This window comes from Dysidea avara, chromosome 10, assembly GCF_963678975.1.
Source record: "Dysidea avara chromosome 10, odDysAvar1.4, whole genome shotgun sequence".
NCBI classification, from domain to species: Eukaryota; Metazoa; Porifera; class Demospongiae; order Dictyoceratida; family Dysideidae; genus Dysidea; species Dysidea avara.
The window spans coordinates 9,536,650-9,557,705 of NC_089281.1; the positions used below are offsets into that span (position 1 = coordinate 9,536,650).

Genomic DNA, 21,056 nt, shown 5'->3' on the forward strand with positions numbered 1-21,056 from the left:
TCGTATCAATTTTCGATACTGCTTTAGCAGATTTCGATATTTATCGAAACGGTAATATTTTGCGAAATATCGAAGAATATTTTGATAAATCTACAGCATTTAGTGTGTGATTGTGCAATCATGCTAGAAATGAAGGTTGGTTCTGTACTATCTAGCCACTTTGAAAACTTGTCTAGGCTTATTATTAGTTTTATGCAATTGTTTGTGTGTAAATTGTATTTCAAACATATTTATAAATATCGGCCTCCCACGCAATTACACCACCTACACAATTAAAAATTATCGAAAATCGTATTGAAATTTCGATATTTCGTATCGATAACATATCGAAATAAAAATCCTGATATCGCACACCACTACTGCTTTGTGGTATTCATACATATGTACACATGTAGTAATGATGTTTTAGTACGTACCCTTACACTCACTCTAATGCAAAACACAGTGAAATTTGTGTACAGTAAATTATCTATGCATGTTGTATAGAAAATCGACTTTGATTCTTGTACTCTGGTTCATGAAGTGTTGACCAAAGTCCGTGATGAAAAAAGAGTTTCTCCAGAGTCCCATTTCACTATAACTGCTAGTTGGTTTGATGATGACGAGACTTCTCCTTTAGAAAAGTACCTTTTTCCTGCTCAAAAGGTATTACATACTTCTGTATAACTATTTCACATTGTGTGTTTACCACGTGTAGCTTTGTGATGTTATTTCAGAGTGGAGTGATGTCATACAAGGCCACAATACTAACAAAGCATCACAGCCAGTATTTACATATAAAAATAGATTGTTTTTCAAGAGAAGGAGAACTAGGCTAACCAACAAAGAAATTACATTACTCTGTCATCAGGTATTGACCGTGTATTTTGTCTCATTGAGTGACCATGTGTGTGTTTAATGTATACCAAGATGGTTTCAAATATACTATGGTTTGTCCATACACTGTAAGTGTATATTTTCAAATGATAATCTAGTGTATTTGACATGTACCATCACATGCAGTGTGAAATATGAGGTGCAGATGCCACTACATCATATCAATTAAAATAGGGTTGTTTTGCGGGTACTTGCACAGAAGATACTGTTTGTTATTTCCTGTATGCCTAGACGTGATACAATATCAACTAGTTTTCACATGAAGTATTTAAGACAGTTCTCTACTTGGAATATGGTGCATGTACCATGTTTGTTTTGCAATGACATACTGTATTGTACAGTAAGTGACATGTAGTCAATTGCAGAATTTACAATCGTGCCATACTGTAAGTATTTCTGTGAGTCTCCTTGTGAGTTCACATTGCTGTTATCACAATAGATTCAATAGCAATTGAACCACAGTGAATTGTTTCCTCATTCCAGCTGCTCTGGCATCACAATAAATAGCTTTCCAACTTACAAGCCCATGGACTGCTTACGGTACAGGATAAATTTTATCCTGCTATCAACTGTACTGTATGGCTAATTATTCACATAACTGCATGTACTGTATCTGCCTATACAGTACAGCTATGGCAGGGGCGGAGGAAGCAACTTTTCAGGGTGTAACTATGATGCAATACCAAGGCTTTTATTAAATCTTTATATACAACTGTAAGCCTAATTGTTTGGAGGTGGGAAATACTAATTAGTGTGCAACCAACCTAGCCCAGGAAATGTTAGAAACTTTTATGCTCTCAGATTGAATCTGGTGGCCTTTCCAAAGAATAATAACAGTTATTAAAGTGTAAAGTTGCAATGTGAACTGACTATAAACTTTTATTAAAAAATAGCTACCACTTGAAGTACAAAGCCACAAGACAAGAATATAGCAGTTTTAAAAATTACCAAAGTAGTTCCTTCTAGTGTCATTCTTAGAAACAAAGTCTTTTGCAATATGTTCTATACTTATTTCATCAAGTAAATCCTTGTGAGTATTCAACAGTATCACCTTTCTTGTGTCATAGTGGATCGTAAATAAGACTTAACTCTTCGTAGAGCTGAAAATGTTCTTTCTGCTATATCAGATGACACTGGAATGCAGAGGTAGAGTTTCAACAAATCACGTACTTCCTCAAGCATGATCTTTGGAAATTTGCAGGTTTCAAATAATTGACACACGGTGCTAATACTTGTCACTGTTTTAATTCCCATTTTGTGTTCAATATTTCCTGTTTTGAGGACATCAGTTAGCAAAGGCAATTGAACTTTAAGCTTAGGAATATCTAAGGAGTTACCATATAAGCACTCAAAATTTGTGGATATAATGGGTGTTTTATGAATCTATCAATAGTTTTTCCATTTCCTGTACGATCAAAAAAGTTGGTTGGCTGAATCTCTGTGTGATCTCATTCAAGAGTAAATCAAATACTTCAAAGTATTGCTGCCAAAAGTAATCTTCAGCAGATGAAAAGTGATGGTTAGGGGCACCATCATTGACTTGTTATGGAATACATGTACGTCTTTGCCTGGGTAGAGTTGGCTCACCAGTAAGTTCACAAGCTTCCTCTACCACTAAATCATAAAAAAATTTAAATACAGTGGGTTCTCTTTGTCTTTGTAGGAATCGTTTTGCTGCATCTACTGCTGTAGCTATTACTTGCACACTGATATCTTTATATTGCAGTATTTTTGATAATTGTTCCATAGCTGCAAAGATGAGATAACATAATTTCAAGCCAAAATATGTTGCAAACTTTTCCATTACTGCTATTATCCCAATGGCTTTTCGACTTCCTTCTGAACTAGCTTCAGTTCCAATTTTCTCCAGTTCCAAATATATAATTGAATAATTACTGATCACTGAATGTATAGCTCCAGTACGCACTGTCCACCTTGTTGGACATAAAGGTTTCAATCCAGGCAATCCTTTTGAAAATTCTTCTCGTAAGCACTTGAATTGTGCTAGACGCTTTGGTGAGCCATGAATAATCGTGGCCAGTTCAGTAGCCACTGTCAAAGCATCTCGTATAACTGCACAATTCTTCCCACAATCCTGCAGACAAAGATTCAAACAGTGGGCAGTACAGTGAACGTAATGAGCCTTCTTTTCAATTGCCTGTATTCTTGCAGCAACTACATTTAGGTGGCCAGACGTATTTGAGGCCCCATCATATGCCTGACCGCAACAATTTGAAATCAACAGCCCATTTTTACTGAGCACTTTCTTCAACTCAGCAGTTAGTGTTGCACTATCAGTTTCGTCTACGTCAACTAAAGCTATGATATCTACATTAGTTGTGTAGTCATCCTCAACATATCTAATAGAAACAGCAAACTGTTCTTTACCACTGATATCTCTTGTCTCATGCAAAAAGTATTGTGCTAAATGTGTATCTTTACCAATATCTTGTCTAACAAACAGACTACCATAATTTTAATCTGTTCATCTATAATATCATGTGATAAGTACTGCTTTTTGAAATCCATGGCCTTTTACATCTGCAGAACGGCACTCCAATATAGTATGTTCACGTTGAGCTGAATCCTGAAAAACAGCTAAAAATTAAAAGTGGACATTTTCTCAAGAGTTAACATTTCAGCCAACCAGATGATTATTGGTAACAGCAAAGGTGTCAACAACAGACACGTATGGTTTGGCTCCATTACAAGTTTGGGAAAGGGCTGTAATGGGCACTGTACTTATATGGCTTCCCCATAAGAAATGTATTGTGAAAACTTTGATTGGCCGTAAATATTATGTCAAACATTTGAACAAAAGATTTTTAGCGGGTCAAGCAGTACTACAAATGAGCCAAATTTCAAGATCGTGTGTAATTGCATCCATGAGTTATTAAATGTTTTTGAGGATTCAGCTCAACGTGAACATACCCACTTTCATCATTGTGGCCTCTAATTGCCAAACCCTGCCTCACCAAGTATTTCAATGAGTTCAATACAATGGAAAGCATTTCCCTGTTGTTCTGCTGTTCATTTGCTTTTTGGCTTGATAATTACACAGCAACTGAAATTTGCTTAACTGTGCGTGAAGTTTCATTTGTGACTCCCTATGCATATTTGACTTGATTCATGCTCCCTAAACTTTTCTAATGCTTTTTTCCAATTATCAAATCCTACCGAGACAAATACTTCACTGTTTTTCTTGCTAAATGTTACCAATTGCTGCTTAATAGCGATATAGCAATAGAAACAGAAAATCTTATTGCGTGTCAAACAATAGTTCAGCCATTTGAAGGAAGAAAACCAAGATGGTTGAAAACTACAACAAAGATTTCCTTGATTTTTCTTAGCAAGACTTGAATACTCAAGCTGTGGCTGGTGAAGTTTACAGTATCTCTTTCTGCACAGTAAACTGCTTCACAATGATCATCATTTGATTCTTCTGGGCCAGCACAGTTGTCATTACCAGTATCCATCAACTCAGTATCACTAAATAATATTTAGCTAAGTTTACAATTTTATAGAACAAACAATTTCAAACCTTTCTGCCCTAATTTCTGGTTGATGATCATCAATTTCAGTAAGCACTGCAGGCAGTGTTTGGTCCGTGGAGTCCAGTTCTCTACTAGTAGCCTGTTGCTATGGTTGTTTCGACACCACCTTGATAAGATTGACTGTTTCCCACTCTAGGCCTTTTTGGTAGAAAGGCATTTAAATCTGTTTGCTTTTTAGCTGCCATTCAATTCCTGTACAGTCGACATGTGCAACACGTGGTACGCATCACGTTTTACCATTGATTGTGGGTTCCAGTTAATTAAGATGAATAGTGTCTGAACCACTCATGAAGTCCAGAGTGAGACTGCCCAGTATATTGCTGGTAAGCGTCTGTGTAGTTAAAGACTCGAGTCTAGTCTTATTGTTAATGTCAGGTAGGGCAGCTAGATGTGCCAATAGAGGTGTACTGTTCCAAGTACTGTCCAGTGCAGCTAGGGAAATTTTAAGGGGGCTAAGCCCCTCCATATATAATTTCACAGGGGCTGTAGCCCCCCTTGCCCTCCCTTCTCCACCACCCCTGAGCTGTGGGTTGTAGATAATTGGTTAGTTATAATATACTTTTTCAGCACAGTTATGCAGAAGATACAGTACAGTTATGTAAGGGACGTTATGAAAACAACCCCTTAGACAGCACCATTAGTCACATGCACAGTACAGTAGTACTGTATTTTAGGAATCACACTTTATATTAACCAGAAACCAGTCTCACGATACTATCATTCCATCCTGGCAGTATTGGTAAGCCCAAAATTGTCTTCAGAGCAGCCAAAACGCTGCTGATATTTATTACGTTTTATGACATGTATGACGTTTTGTTATGCTTCATGTGTGTTTTCAGAACTACTACACAGGGCCGGCCAGAGAAATTAAGGGGCCCAGGGCAAAGAGTTAAAGTGAGGCCCCAAGTGCAAGGAGGTTTCCATTCCGGATCATAACTTCACCCAAGCTGTAGGTGGAAGACCAAAAAAAAAAGGTCATTACTGCTCACAATGACAATAGCTACCCCTATCTCCTTATTTATAAGGTTAATACACTGCTCCTCTGAAGAATACTGTGGCTGCTCTATTAGAGTATTTAGATATGACTGCTCTATTAGAGTATATCTTCTAAACAGGTATTCAAGTGGCCCTTCATGGGGCCTCCTGGGGCCCCTTTCAGGCTGGGGCCCGGGGCAAAATGCCCCAGTTGCCCCCCCTGTTGGCGGCCCTGCTAACTGAAGTTTAAGGTAACAAACTGTTTTATTATTTGAGTAACTTATATTGTAACAAATTCACAAAGACTTTTCAATCATCATGTTGGGTTGAGGTTTCTCTGTATTTTCGATTTTTAAAATTTAGTTTCAGCAAGATGTATGTCAAAACAAATTTCCAGCTGCTAGAGAAACTTACATAAAATTGGCTGGTCTACATGCTCAGGTATGGATTTTTTATAAGTGCAACTTATATAATATGCGTATCACACAGATGGTGTGTGGTGATCTGAAGTGCCACGTTGAAGACATTGATACAACAATAAAGAATCTTTTGTTGCAGTGCCTACCTACAAAGATCACCAGTCACTTGTTGAAGCACACAGTTGAGTAAGTCAGTCTGTGTTTTTAGTAGTAAGACTTTACTAGGTACGCATCTAACAACATCAACCATAAGCCATCACTGGTTTTTGTACAGCTGAAAACACCCGTGTTGAATCTCTGTTGTCCTCAGTGTTGGGCAAGTTACTTTTTAAAAGTAACTAGTTACATATTACATATTACTAGCAACTGAACTATTTAGTTACAGTTACATATTACCCATAAAATAAAGTAACTATAATAATATATTACTTTGTGTCCACAGCCTTAAGCTGTCACGTGTGAAATTACCACCTTATCACGTGACATGATTGCATTGTTGGACAATGTGCAAATCTTGGTTATAAGTAAGAAGGTGGTGAATAAGCTTCATTCAGTAAGCATCATTACTTCGTTGTGGCTAGGCGTTACTCAGTTGATTACTAACGAGATTAGTAACTTCGTTACTTTTAGTAATAATCTAATCAAAAACAGCCAAGCTGTAAAAAAAGGAGTGCGGCCCTTGAAAAGGCTATGGTGAAAAAAGATGTGAAATCCAAGGTGGCGGCCAAGAAATGGCTGTGATGGTAGGTTAATGGTAAAAATTTTAATAACAACACTTCAGGTGAATTTGGTGCCGCTTGGTCAATTGGCACAAAATTCACCTGAATTGTCATTATTAAAATTTTTACCATTAACCTACCATCACAGCCATTTCTTGGCCGCCACCTTGGATTTCACATCTTTTTTCACCATAGCCTTTTCAAGGACCACACTCCTTTTTTTACAGCTTGGCTGTTTTTGATTAGATTTCACTTCTTTTTGTATTTGTATACCCCAAAGCCGGCCTATGGCCAGCTTTGGGGCTTTTTAACCTATATATTTTTCTTTACCACAGGAAAACAAAAAGATGAAGCAGATTTTATAAATACTTTAACTCATTCTGATTTTATCAGTAAATGTACAAATTATATATATAATGCATATGTCAAGAGTTCATAATATAAAAAGAGAGCATATATTTATTACATGTCAATTAATTCCCACAGGATAATTTGCAGCTGACCTCTCTACTGGGTGACTTGAAATGTAGCTGAACTCTCTACAGGGTGACCTGCTTGTACGTAGATGAACTCTTTACAGGATTCTCTCTACAGGGTGATTTGACTCTAGCTGAACTCTCTGCAGGGTTATCTGTTTGTAGTTGAATTCTCTATAGGGTGGTTTGTTTGCAGCTGAACTCTCTACAAGGTAACTTCTTCTAGCTGATCTGTCTACAGGGTGACTTGTTTCTAGCTGGTCTCTCTACAGGGTGATTTGTTTGTAGCTGAATTCTCTACAGGGTGATTTGTTTGCAGCAGAACTCTCTACATGGTGGTTGCTTTGTAGCTGAACTCTCTAAAAGGTGACTTCTTCTAGCTGAACTCTCTACAGCGTGATCTTTTCATAGCTGAACTCTCTACAGGATGATTTGTTTGCAGCTGAACTCTCTACATGATGATTTTTTGTAGCTGAACTCTCTACAGGGTGATTTGTTTGTAGCTGAAATCCCTACAAGGTAACTTCTTCTAGCAGATCTTTCTACAGGGCGATTTGTTTGTAGCTGAGTTCTCTACCGGGTGTTTGTTTGCAGCTGAATTCTGTACATGGTGGTTTCTTTATAGCTGAACTCTCTACAAGGTGACTTCTTCTAGCTGATCTCTCTACAGGGTGATTTGTTTGTAGCTGAAATCCCTACAAGGTAACTTCTTCTAGCAGATCTTTCTACAGGGCAATTTGTTTGTAGCTGAGTTCTCTACCGGGTGTTTGTTTGCAGCTGAATTCTCTACATGGTGGTTTCTTTATAGCTGAACTCTCTACAAGGTGACTTCTTCTAGCTGATCTCTCTACAGGGTGATTGTTTGTAGCTGAACTCTCTACCAGGTGATACTTCTAGGTGATCTCTCTCAGGATGACTTGTTTCTAACTGAACTCTCAACAGGGTGATCTGTTCATAGCTGAACTTGCAACTGGGTGATTTGTTTGCAGCTGAACTCTCTACATGGTGGTTTATTTGTAGCTGAACTCTCTACAAGGTAATTTCTTCTAGCTGAACTCTCTACAGGGTGACTTGTTTCTAGCTGATCTCTCTACAGGGTGATCTGTTCATAGCTGAACTTTCTACAGGGTGATTTGTTTGCAGCTGAACTCTCTACATGGTAGTTTTTTGTAGCTGAATTCTCTACAATGTGACTTCTTCTAGCTGAACTCTCTACAAGGTGACTTGTTTCTAGCTGATCTCTCTACAGGGTGACTTGTTTCTAGCTGAACTCTCTACAGGTGATTTGTTTGTAGCTGAACTCTCTACATGGTGGTTTCGTTGTAGCTGAACTCTCTACAAGGTAACTTCTTCTAGCTGATCTTTTTACAGGGCATATTTGTTTGTAGCTGAGTTCTCTACACGGTGATTTATTTGCAGCTGAACTCTATACAGGGTGACTTGTTTCTAGCTGATCTCTCTACAGGGTGACTTGTTTCTAGCTGAACTCTCTACAGGTGATTTGTTTGCAGCTGAACTCTCTGCATGGTGGTTTCTTTGTAGCTGAACTCTCTACAAGGTAACTTCTTCTAGCTGATCTTTCTACAGGGTGATTTGTTTGTAGCTGAATTCTCTACAGGGTGATTTATTTGCAGCTGAACTCTCTACAAGGTGACTTCTTCTAGCTGAACTCTCTACAGAGTGATAGATTTTTTTGCAGCTGAACTCTCTACATGGTGGTTTCTTTGTAACTGAACTCTCTACAGGGTGATCTGTTCGTAGCTGAACTCCCTACAAGGTAACTTCTTCTAGCTGATCTTTCTACAGGGCAATTTGTTCGTAGCTGAGTTCTCTACAGGGTGATTTGTTTGCAGCTGAACTCTCTACATGGTAGCTTCTTTGTAGCTGAACTCTCTACAATGTGACTTCTTCTAGCTGAACTCTCTACAGGGTGACTTGTTTCTAGCTGATCTCTCTACAGGGTGACTTGTTTCTAGCTGAACTCTCTACAGGGGATTTGTTTGCAGCTGAACTCTCTACATTGTGGTTTCTTTATAGCTGAACTCTCTACAAGGTGACTTCTTCTAGCTGATCTCTCTGCAGGGTGATTTGTTTGTAGCTGAACTCTCTACAGGTGATTTGTTTGTAGCTGAACTTTCTACAAGGTGATACTTCTAGCTGATCTCTCTACAGGATAACTTGTTTCTAACTGAACTCTCAACAGGGTGATCTGTTCATAGCTGAACTTTCTACTGGGTGATTTGTTTGCAGCTTAACTCTCTACATGGTGATTTCTTTGTAGCTGAATTCTCTACAAGGTAACTTCTTCTAGCTGATCTTTTTACAGGGCATGTTTGTTTGTAGTTTAGTTCTCTACAGGGTAATTTGTTTGCAGCTGAACTCTCTACATGATGGTTTCTTTGTAGCTGAACTCTCTACAAGGTGACTTCTTCTAGCTGATACAGGGTGACTTGTTTCTAGATGAACTCTCTACAGGGTGACTTGCATGTAGCTGAATTGTCTATCAGATTAACTGTTTGTAGCTGAATTCCGTACAGAATTTCCTGCAATGTAATATAATTCTGTAATGGAGTAAGTTATAAACGTAGCTGAATGCTCTATTAGGGTGATTGTTCTATTAGAGTATCTCGATCTCGCATTTGCTACACGTAGTTGCCTTTCGAATCATAACTCAGTGGTTTGTAATCCGATTCTTCTGTACTACTGCAAGGACTTTCTATGATGATTATTCCAGCTACACACTGATTTTCAGCTCATTGCTCTAAGCGGTTTGCCTGGTAGATGTGAAAACTAATAGTTTTTTTATTCATAAAAATCGATCACGTAATTTTGACACAGGTTGGGTTTTGTGTCATATCTCCATGGTCTTTATCTCAATTCCTTTCAAACTACAAAAAGGCACTCCTACGATGATTACTCCATCTACATATAAATTTTCAACTCATTCCTCCAAGGGGTTTACCCTGTAGGCGTGACAGACCTTCGACCTTATTTTACGCACATAATCGGTCATAACTCCGTGTATGTTCATCGGATTCCTACCAAAGTTGATACAGAGATCCGCCTTAATGAGCCCTTCAATTGTGCCAAATTTCAGCCCTATTCGTGTTTTATGTAAATATTTTAATAACGACAATTCAGGTGAATTTGGTGCCGCTTGGTCTTGGCACAAAATTCACCTGAATTGTCATTATTAAAATTTTTACCATTAACCTACCATCACAGCCATTTCTTGGCCGCCACCTTGGATTTCACATCTGTTTTCACCATAGCCTGTCTGAGGGCCGCACTTCTTTTCCAGCTTGGCTGTTTTGGATTAGATTTCACTTATTTTTGTATTTGTATTTAGGGCTTTTTTTAACCTATCATTTTTTCTTTACCACAGGAAGAAGAAAAGATGAAGCAGGGTGATTTCTTTGTAGCTGACCTCTCTACAAGGTTATCCTTCTAGCTGATCTCTCTACCGGATGACTTGTTTCTAGCTGATCTCTCTACAGGGTGACTTGTTTGTAGCTGAACTCTCTACAGGGTGGTTTGTTTGTAGCTGAATTTTCTATAGGGCTATTTGTTTGCAGCTGAACTCTCTACATGGTAGTTTTTTCTTGTAGCTGAACTATCTACAATGTAACTTCTTCTAGCTGAACTCTCTACAGGGTGACTTCTTTCTAGCTGATCTCTCTACAGGGTGACTTGTTTCTAGCTGAACTCTCTACAGAGTGATTTGTGTAAAGCTGAACTCTCTACAAGGTAACTTCTTCTAGCTGATCTTTCTACAGGGTGATTTGTTTGTAGCTGAATTCTCTACAGGGTGACTTGTTTCTAGCTGATCTCTGTACAGGATGACTTGTTCCTAGCTGAACTCTCTACAGGTTATTTGTTTGTAGCTGAACTCTCTTCATGGTGGTTTCTTTGTAGCTGAACTCTCTACAAGGTGACTTCTTCTAGCTGATCTCTCTACAAGATGACTTGTTTCTGACTGAACTCTCTACAGTGTGATCTGTTCATAGCGGAACTTTCTACTGGGTGATTTGTTTGCAGCTGAACTCTTTACATGATTGTTTCTTTGTAACTGAACTCTCTACAAGGTAACTTCTTCTAGCTGATCTCTCTACAGGGCAATTTGTTTGAGCTGAACTCTCTACACGATGGTTTCTTTGTAGCTGAACTCTCTATTAGGTACCTTCTTCTGGCTGATCTGACTACAGGATGACTTATTTGTAGCTGAATTCCCTACAGAATAACTTGCAATGTAATATAATTGAGTAAATTATAAATGCAGCTGAATGCTTTATTAGGGTGACTGTTCTATTAGAGTATCTTGATCTCGCATTTGCTACACGTAGTTGCCTTTCGAATCATAACTCAGTGGTTTGTAATCCGATTCTTCTGTACTACTGCAAGGACTTTCTATGATGATTATTCCAGCTACACACTGATTTTCAGCTCATTGCTCTAAGCGGTTTGCCTGATAGACACGAAAACTAATAGTATTTTTATTCATAAAAATCGATCGCGTAATTTTGACACAGGTCAGGTTTTGTGTCATATCTCCGTGGTCTTTATCCCGATTCCTTTCAAACCACAAAAGGGCACTCCTACGATGGTTGCTCCATCTACATAGCAATTTTCAACTGATTCCTCAAAGGAGTTTACCCTGTAGGTGTGACAGACGTTCGACCTTATTTTACGCAAATAATCGGTCATAACTTTGTGGATGTTCATCGGATTCCTACCAAAGTTGGTACAGAGATCCGCCTTAATGATCCCTTTAAGTGTGCCAAATTTCAGCCCGATCCGAGCATGCATTCGTGTTTTATGACGGATTTTGCGAAGTGTGAGAAATGAAGTAGAAGAAGAAAAAAACGAAGAAATTAAAACGAAATTTTGTTCGCTCGTATCTCGAAAATGGCTGGTACGATTTTCTTCATATTTGGTGTGTAGACTCCCCTTGCTGGCCGGCACCTCTCTAGAAAATTTGGTTCCAATCAGATAAGAGATCACAGAGCTACATAGGTGTGAAAATTACGTTTTCTTTCTTCCTATTAATATACTCACGGGTGGCACGCCGGCTTCTTGGGCCGCACAACACACTACCGTGTGTCTTGATATTACATAATATTAGATTCGTTACAGTAACTATATTATTTACATAACGCATTACATTTGTAAGTAAAGTAACTTGAGTTATATTACCTGTTTTTATAGCGTATTTCGTTATATTACTTAATTACCACAAAAGTAATAATATTACGTAATGCGTTACTCTCAACACTGGTTGTCCTGTGACTGCCCGCAGTGGTCTAGCCGTGACAATAATCCAAATATTTGCTACATGTCTGTAGTGTCATCTTCTTAGCAAATCTTAGAAACAAACCTGGCAGTAATGGTACACCTTCACTTATTACAATTGTAAGAATTTAGATGATACAAGACAAATCATGCACAAAATTTGTTGTGATTGGTTACTATATGTGTTGCAGTTGTAGTGATTCCAGCAAGCTGTGTTTTACAGTGCCCCCCCCTCCCCCCATCAGGACCTTATATTGTTAACAACTGCAACAATGAAGCAAACCAGCTTTAAAGACTACTAGCGTTGGTACCTGCCCTACATGCAGGACTATCTCCACATTAAACATTTTAATGCCAGGAAGAAGGACCAAGCATTAAACACCCGCACTGCTAATGTAGCTATGTAGGGTACATGGCGATGTCACATTTTTTAAAGAGCATGAAGTTTCCTTATGTCATTAATGATGCAAAACACTAAAGTTTATTGTTTGTGGTTTTGACAGGAATGTAGTTTGTTCAATTATTCAATACGTCTTCCCTACCAGTGACTTTAACATGCTGTATAGAACAAAAGAAACCTTTGCTGCTTTACATGTACAATAGAACAACTAATGCAACAATAATTAATATATTGGGAACCAAGCATAAATATAAGTGTCCTATATTTGCTGTGTAGCATGCATGTCTATAGTACTTTAAAGTACATGATCCTTATGCGGTACTTAATAATTTATAGTGAAATAATGAGCATGCAAGGTTAATTTGTTAAACTGCATGCGAGCTAAGGCAATTGTATATACGGTATATCCTACATTACATACAGGTGGCAGTGGCGGATCCAGGGGGGGCACAAGGGGCACGTGCCTCTCTTCCCCCCCCCCCCCCCCCCCTTCAAAAGATGCATATAAGATCGAGATACTCTAATAGAGCAGTCAATCACCAATCACTCTAATAAAGCAGTCACAGTGTTCTTGAGGAATTAACTATGAAGCTATGATGAGGATCTGAATAAGGATCTTTATATACTTTATAGTATATACACTTGATAAAGGACAGCCATTATTGTTGTCGACCTTTTTTTTTTTTTTTTTTGGTCTTCAACTATTCAGCAAAGTACACCCCCGTTTCCAAACTCTGGATCCGCACCTGGGTGGTGTACAGTTTCAGTTTCTACATTATGATGTTTACCTTACCAACTGTCACAAAGAGAAATGAACTTGGGCATAATTTAAAGCCAACACAATTTGCAGTTATAGTTACTGCATGGCAAGCAAAGGTTCAGAACTATGCTATGCACTTTCAGTTCTAATGTTGCAGTGACACATATACCTCTTGCCATACAAAAACCCAGTTTTAAAACACCTGCAGTGTAATTGACCATTAAGGTAATGTACGAATCTTTAGAGTGAAAGCGTGTAAGCAGGATTATAGTGAAACAGTTGTACCAGGTCAGATGCAGTTCCTCGGTATAAACTATGGATCTGCATGGTTCCAGTATTATCATTTTTCAGATACACAGTAGTATCTGTCCAATCATGCAAGCTGCCTATTTACTACAGCAGTAATGAGGTAAGTCTGAACAAACAATTTTGCATGTCAGTGCACACCTATGTGCTTAAAACAAAGATGTAGATATTCTGGATACTGGTGAAAGAAGCTTTTACCTACTGTAATCAAGACTCACGGTAGTGAGGCGCACGGCCAAGAAACTACAAAGCACACGCCCAATTAAAAGATGCGTGGCCACTACTGTGAGTTATTTACGTGTAGGGACGGTTTTGCAATATTATAGCCCTGATTATGCAACATCTCTCAATAGGTTTGTATTAATAAAAAAATCTTTTTTCGTAGTAGTAGTAGTTTTCTTGCGACCAGTATTAAACGCGTATTTAGACATATTTCGCTTTATTTCTCAACCTTGTGTTATACCTAGTGTCATCTTATACCAGTCAACTTACCCATGTTTGTACAGTCCATCTAGCACTGACATTATCAAATCCTGGTTTGTTCATACGTGTATTTTCTTTGATCAAACCTCTAATCCCTACAATAACTTTTAAAGACACGATGTGGACACAAGCCCTAATGTCTGATAAACAAGTTGTAAAAGCGTGTAGAACCATAAGTTCCCTAGGGAAAGTGTTTTAAGCAGAAATCTTTTAAACTCCATTTAGTGCCACGCCTCATGCGTGCGTTGATGATTGGCAGGTGTCTTATAAACAAGTGATGTGAAAGCGTCTAGAACGTAGTGTCACTAGAGAAGGTGTTCCAAACATAACTCTTGTTACCACACCACACATGGTGTATTGTGTGTTCTGGTGGTGCTCAAACCAGCTTGTTACATAGCATTACCCACCCTAACAGCAAGTAGTCACTCCTATTGTGGCTTTTGTCATGCATGTCAATTAATTAATGCACATGTTACATAACAAAATATATCACATTAATTGTTTGTGACATTAACAATAAAATTCTGACAATAAAATGGGATATAGTGGAAACTGTCTATGCCGGTCACCTTTGGGCCAAGATTTCTTGGCCTTAATAGGCAGGTGGCTACTTTAGACAGGTAAATTAGTGTATAAACTTCTCATTAGGGTTTAAAGCTGGTCTTTATAAAGAGGTGGCCTTTCTATACAGGTGGCCGCTAAGACAGGTTCCACTGTAGTTAGTTCAATCGCAACTGTACGCCTCATCCTGGAAATTCAGAAGATTGTAATCAACTGAGATATAATGCCAAGATCTTATCAGGCCTCATCGTCCACGTACACTTGACAATTGAGAACTAAAGAACACACATAACATTATATAATTCCTCTGTCTATATAAACTTACTCCCCCAAACCTTGATCTTTACGTATATATACTCCCCCAAACCTTGATCTTTACGTATGTACCACTGCTAGTGAGAGAACCGCATGTATCTGTAAAATTGACAGGGCATTAAATACAATACAGCTAAAAATTTGTCACTTTTTACGCAAATGACAGATTTGGGAATATGAAAATTCATCACACCCTTGAGGTAATACAAAAATTTTTTAGTATACACACAGAATGACCTGAAGATCCACAACGTCCTTGATGTTACTACAGTCCATGCACACTTGGTGTACAGTCCACGTACACTTGACAATTGAGAACTAAAGAACACACATAACATTATAAAATTCCTTTGTCTACTTACCCCTAAACCTTGATCGTAGTTGCCAGGTTTAGAGCAGCTCTAGCCAAGTTATGTATGTAGCACTGCTAGTAAGAGAACCGCATGCTATGACCAAGTACCCTGTACCTGTAAAATCGACAGGCGGGCATTAAATACTATACAGCTAAAAATCTGTCACTTTACGTAAATGACAGATTTGGGGAACTGAAAATTCATCACACCCTTGAAGTAATACATTTGAGGATTCACAAGTTGGCCCAGCAGTGACCTTACTACACAGTGTCCTGATTATAGACAGGTTTCACTGTACACAAAGACCAGTATGCAATGTGAAAGAGTATTTTTTTGTACAAGCATCATGTAGATTACCTTACTTCTTCCACCTAATTCTAGAACTTCTAAATTGGCACTACAGTAACAATACTGAAAGCTGTTTGGTCTGTACGAGTACACCTTGTTGACAATCCATCCATGAGATATAATTTCAAGCGGGAAAATATTGGTACTTGCTGCTACTCAAATTGGTACCATCACAGAAGTTTTCAGCTTGGTACCATCACAGAAGTTTTCGGCTTGGTCTCAGTGAACTTGCACTATTCAGTGCAGACGTCTGACAGTCTAAAAACCAATCGCATACACGCGGTTAATCAGTGTGAATAGATGTGGCACTTTGTACACTAGCCTCATTTTTTTCACTTCTCCTTTCATTGCTGAACCTCCACTCCTTGTTTCATCACTGAACCTCCACAAAGAGCTGAGTACATCAGTATTCTCGCCGGAGACTCTTTAATATCTACCCGACGTTCTTCTTCAAGCGGTGTAGACTCTACGTATCTTAGTTTCAAATCAGTTAAGTATGCTTCGCCGCTCCATTGAAATCCAGTTACAATATAACAAATATTTAGTAGTATTCAGTCCTCTCAAGACATGAACTGCCATCAATAATTAATGTAAACCGCGTATGACATGTATTCACTTGAGGTGTTACAGGGACTTTTCAAGGGATTTCCCCTAAATAGGCCACGTGATCATTGTCAGTCAAGTGGAACTTGTTCTTGGTTATGGATCTACAATGCGGTACTCGTACTTTAATGTATTTTAGTGTTTAATAATATTATACTTCTCTCTCAAGACATATATGGACTGCCATCAATTATAGTATAAATGGCGTATCAAGTGTCATTCACTGTTCACTTGAAGTGTTACTGTGCAGGGTCTTTCAAAGGGATATCCCCTAAATAGGTCATGTGATAATTGTCAGTCAGGTGGAACTTATTTATTTCCATTAATGCACCATGGAGCTTGTGTTGTGGCTTTCATTAATAGATCATTATGCACATACCATGGTGCAACAAACTTTGTAACAAATTGCTGGAATGTGGTTCGTGGTTTGCTGGTTTGAGCTTGTGTTGTGGCTTTCAACTTTTGTAACAGATTGCTTGAATGTATGTGGTTCGTGGTTGCCAATGATTGTGTATATGAGTTGGGGTTGTTCCACACAGCTTGCACAATATTCAGATGTCTGCATGACGACACAAGGATAAGTGAGACCTGTAAAAGAACAAGCAGGCACTGAACTCAACCTTAAATTAAACACACATACAACTAACCTGGAGCATCAGTCGCAACACCAAAGACACTTGCTTGGATATCCTCATGGCTTAACTATGGAGTGACATGTGTAATTAGCCGGCACTAAACAGTATCTACAACACAATTTTCTTTTCTGCAGAAACTTTTTAGTACCAAGTAAAGGCACTACCATCTCTCCTACAAGAGCATTTCACAAGAGATGTGATATTAACTTGAGTACAACCAATATGTGGTGTATGTTTGTGAACATGTGTGTATAGTGTTTGCACATTTTGTGTGTGTCTTGTGCTTGTATATGATGTAAGCGTGTGTTTGTATGTAGTGAAATAAAAATAATAGTATGATGTTTGTGATCTCTTTCATAACCCTTAGCAAAGCATCTAGCTCTACGAGTGGCAAACCAAGTTGATAGGTCGTCCTCAGGACACTATGGCAGTGGTCATAGCAGGTTTTATTCATTGACAAGTACAGAATGATTGATATACTCCAATAGAACAGTCAAGCAATAAATACTCTAATAAAACAGTCAGGCAATAAAATACTCTAATAGAACAGTCATTGAACAATATAGCTGAATATTTACATCTCTGTCTGAAAACATTCCCAGATCCCAGGTGCAATCTCAGAGTTGCTATTTCAAGATGGTGGCATTCCCCAAGATCACCTAGAAAAGCATGCTTTGCAAATAAGTGCTTTACACAGCTTGAACATTGGGTCTCTAAATTATATAGCTGACAAAAATTAGTGATATCCCCCCCCCCCCAAAACACCTTTGCTGTAAAAAAAGGCGTGTCCAAGAAACTACAAGTATCTGTAAGCCCATGTAAAACAGATAAGCTGTAGTAAAACACTCCATGAAATTAATGGGTAACTGAAAGAGCTGATATCTAGAGCGGCCAAGAATCAATAATGTTACTACAACTGACTATGAATGCCTTTGGGTATAGAACAGGTAAGTATAAGTAACTGGCAACCAAAACAGCTGATATCTGAAGCGGCCAAGACTAAAAGTTAAGTTGATACACTTACTACAATTATAAACTTGCAACATTGAATCCTAATCATTCAACTGTGTTCTGTACATTCACCCTTGCTACGTCCTAAATTAATTCTTTGTAACTCTAATTGGCTGGTAATTTGGTCGCCTTTTTTTCTTTACTTCTGACTATTGATATTTGCTATGTAGCATGCATGTCGATAGTGATTTAAAGTACATGATCCTTATGCAGTACATATAGTGAAATAATGAGCATGCAAGGCTAAGCAGTTAAACAGCATGCAAGTTAAGACAATGTATACCTACATTACTTACAGGTGGTGTACACATGGCACAGTTTAAGTTTCTACATGATGTTTACCCTACTGACTGTCACAAAGAGAAATGAACTTGGGCATAAAGCCAAAACAATTTGTAATTATAGTCATTGCATGGCAAGTAAAGGTTCAGAAGTTGTCCTATGCTATGTACTTTCAGTTCTGATATTGTAGTGACACATGTACCTCTTGCCATACAAAAACTCAGTTTTAAAACACCTGCAGTGTAATTGACCATTAAGGTAGTGTTTGATCCTTTAGAGTGAAAACACGTAAGCAGGATTAAAGTGAAACAGTTGTGCCAGGTCAGACGCAGTTCCTAGTAAAGTACGGTATCTGCATTATCATTTTTCAGATGCACAGTAGTATCTGTCCAATCATGCAAGCTGCCTAGTTAAAGAGCATGAAGTTTCCTTATGTAAAGAGCATGAGGTTTCCTTATGCCATCCTGCTGAAAATAATGATGCAAAACACTTAAGTTTATTGTTTGTGGTTTTGACAGGAATGTAGTTCAATGCATCTTCCATACCAGTGACTTCAACGTGGTGTAAAGAACAAACAAAAACTTTGTTGCTTTACATGTAGGACAACTAATGCAACAATAATTAATATATTGGGAACGAAGCATACATATTAGTGTCCTATATTTGCTGTGTAGCATACATGTCAATAGTGCTTTAAAGTACATAATGAAATATGGGCTAATTAGTTAAACTGCATGCGGACAATTACAGGTGGTGTACACATGGTACAGTTTCAGTTTCTACATGATGTTTACCTTACCGACTGTCACAAAGAGAAATGAACGTGGGCATAATTTAAAGCCAACACAGTTTTGCAATTATATAGTTACTGCATGGCAGGCAAAGGTTCAGAACTTGTCCCATGCCATGTTCTTTCAGTTCTGATGTTGCAGTGACACATATTATACCTCTTGCCATACAAAAACCCAGTTTTAAAACACCTGCAGTGTAATTTACCATTAAGATAATGTACAATACTTTAGAGTGAAAACATGTAAGCAGGATTATAGTGAAACAGTTGTGCCAGGTCAGACGCAGTTCCTTGGTATAAACTATGGTATCAGCATGGTTCCAGCATTATCATTTTTCAGATGCACAGTAGCATCTGTCCAATCATGCAAGCTGCCTATTTACTACAGCAGTAATGAGGCAAATCTGAACAAACAGTTTTGCATGTCAGTACACACCTATGTGCTTAAAACAAAGATTTAGGTATTCTGGATACTGCATGGTAAAAGAAATTTTTACTTACTCTAATACAATGCACTGGACCAACACACAAATGGACAAATATGTTGGCAATTTGCCTGCCCTATCCCAAAAGTGCTCTATGATGTGAGGCAGTTAAGTGCCAGTGCTGAAAAACTGAGCATAAGAGGTTTGTAGATGAAGAACAGATAGAACAAAAAAGTGCATCAAAAGGTCCCAAAAGTGAAAAAAAAAGTTATAACCTAGGCAGGGATTGAACCCAGGTTGGTTATAATAACTTGGGGTTAAGGGGCACAGTTATTATCTGTGGTTTTGACAGGAATGTAGCTCAACTTTTCAGTGATCCTTCCCTACACCAGTGCCTTCATCACCCTATAAAGAGCGAACAAAAGCACGTATTGATTTGGTACAACAACACTCTAGTTGCCAGATAATGGGCGTTTGATTTTGCTAACGTCCCGTGTCGATAAGTGCTTTGCATGCCAAGATACGATGAGCTAAAAGGCGTGTTTTAAAAAGGTGTGCACAAAAAGGTACTGAGTAGAAAGAAAAAAAATCTGCCAATACGTGGATTCGAACCCACAACCTCTTACATGCTAGTCAGGCGTTCTACCACTTGAACAGTATGTGCTGTGGTTTTCAAAGGAATGTTGCTCAAGTTTTCTCTACACCTTGGCCTTCTACATGCTGTAGAGAACGAACGGAAGCACACATGAACTCGTGATAACAATCTTAGAGTAGGCGGATGATGAGTGCTTCATTATAAGCACAGATTGTGTTGATTCGCACCAAGTTTGGTGAGTAAGCGGCGTGATGGTCAGATGGACAGACTGCTTTACAGCTTTATATATATATAGATTACAATTACTTACAGGTTTACGTATTAGAAACTGCTTCCTGATTTCTCTTTTAGAGCTACTATATGTGACCATCTCAGCGAAAACCCGCACAAGCATGCGTATTGAGAAAACAAAATTTAAAAATAATTCATAAAATTACGCATGCTACAAGAAAAAATACACAAGTTTTTATCGGGCCAGTACTTGAAGAAGGAATTAAACCTATACACCATCTTATTCACCTACTCATGGAGAGTTCGAAAATCTTTCTTTTGTAGCTGCAACGGTATGCATGTCATGTGCGTTTGTTTGTGATGCGGTAAACGTAAACAAGATTGTCATCATTTCTTCTACTAAACTGTCTTCATATATATCCATATGCACAAGTGACTACAGGGCTCACACTATACCTAGGCTGATGTGCTAATCTATGGTGAACATTTTACGCCAAATTCCAACATTGTACACTAATCCAAACAGAAGTTATGGCTGCGAATGTAAGTACCTGTAGTTTATTTTCAATATAGCCACTGTACAAATCAATTATCTTGCTCTTCCTACTGTCTAGCACTATAATTCCTAAACTACTCACTACAGAAGGCTG

The 21,056-nt window shown here is 38.3% G+C and overlaps 1 protein-coding gene and 1 long non-coding RNA gene across 5 annotated transcripts in view; one reads left to right on the top strand and one right to left on the bottom strand.

Moving 5' to 3' along the window:
- Positions 1–21,056, top strand: part of LOC136237111 (pleckstrin homology domain-containing family H member 1-like) — a 55,359-nt gene that overhangs the window by 27,297 nt on the left and 7,006 nt on the right. For all 3 annotated transcript variants that reach the window (XR_010692314.1, XM_066027399.1, XM_066027400.1), the window contains 4 exons: positions 487–645; positions 698–850; positions 5,769–5,846; positions 5,895–6,010. Coding sequence is in view for 2 of the 3 variants with exons in the window: in XM_066027399.1 (XP_065883471.1) it covers positions 487–645; positions 698–850; positions 5,769–5,846; positions 5,895–6,010 (506 nt within the window). In the remaining variant the exon portion in view is untranslated. The remainder of the gene's footprint in view (positions 1–486; positions 646–697; positions 851–5,768; positions 5,847–5,894; positions 6,011–21,056) is intronic.
- On the bottom strand, positions 14,687–17,946 carry LOC136237132 (uncharacterized). Of its 2 annotated transcripts, none has more exons than XR_010692322.1 (3): positions 17,085–17,946; positions 15,371–17,025; positions 14,687–15,232 (listed from the first exon to the last, which is right to left on the bottom strand). It is a non-coding gene; the product is annotated as an uncharacterized lncRNA (long non-coding RNA). The 2 variants fall into 2 exon arrangements; XR_010692321.1 differs by having other exon boundaries at positions 14,687–15,093; positions 15,186–17,025.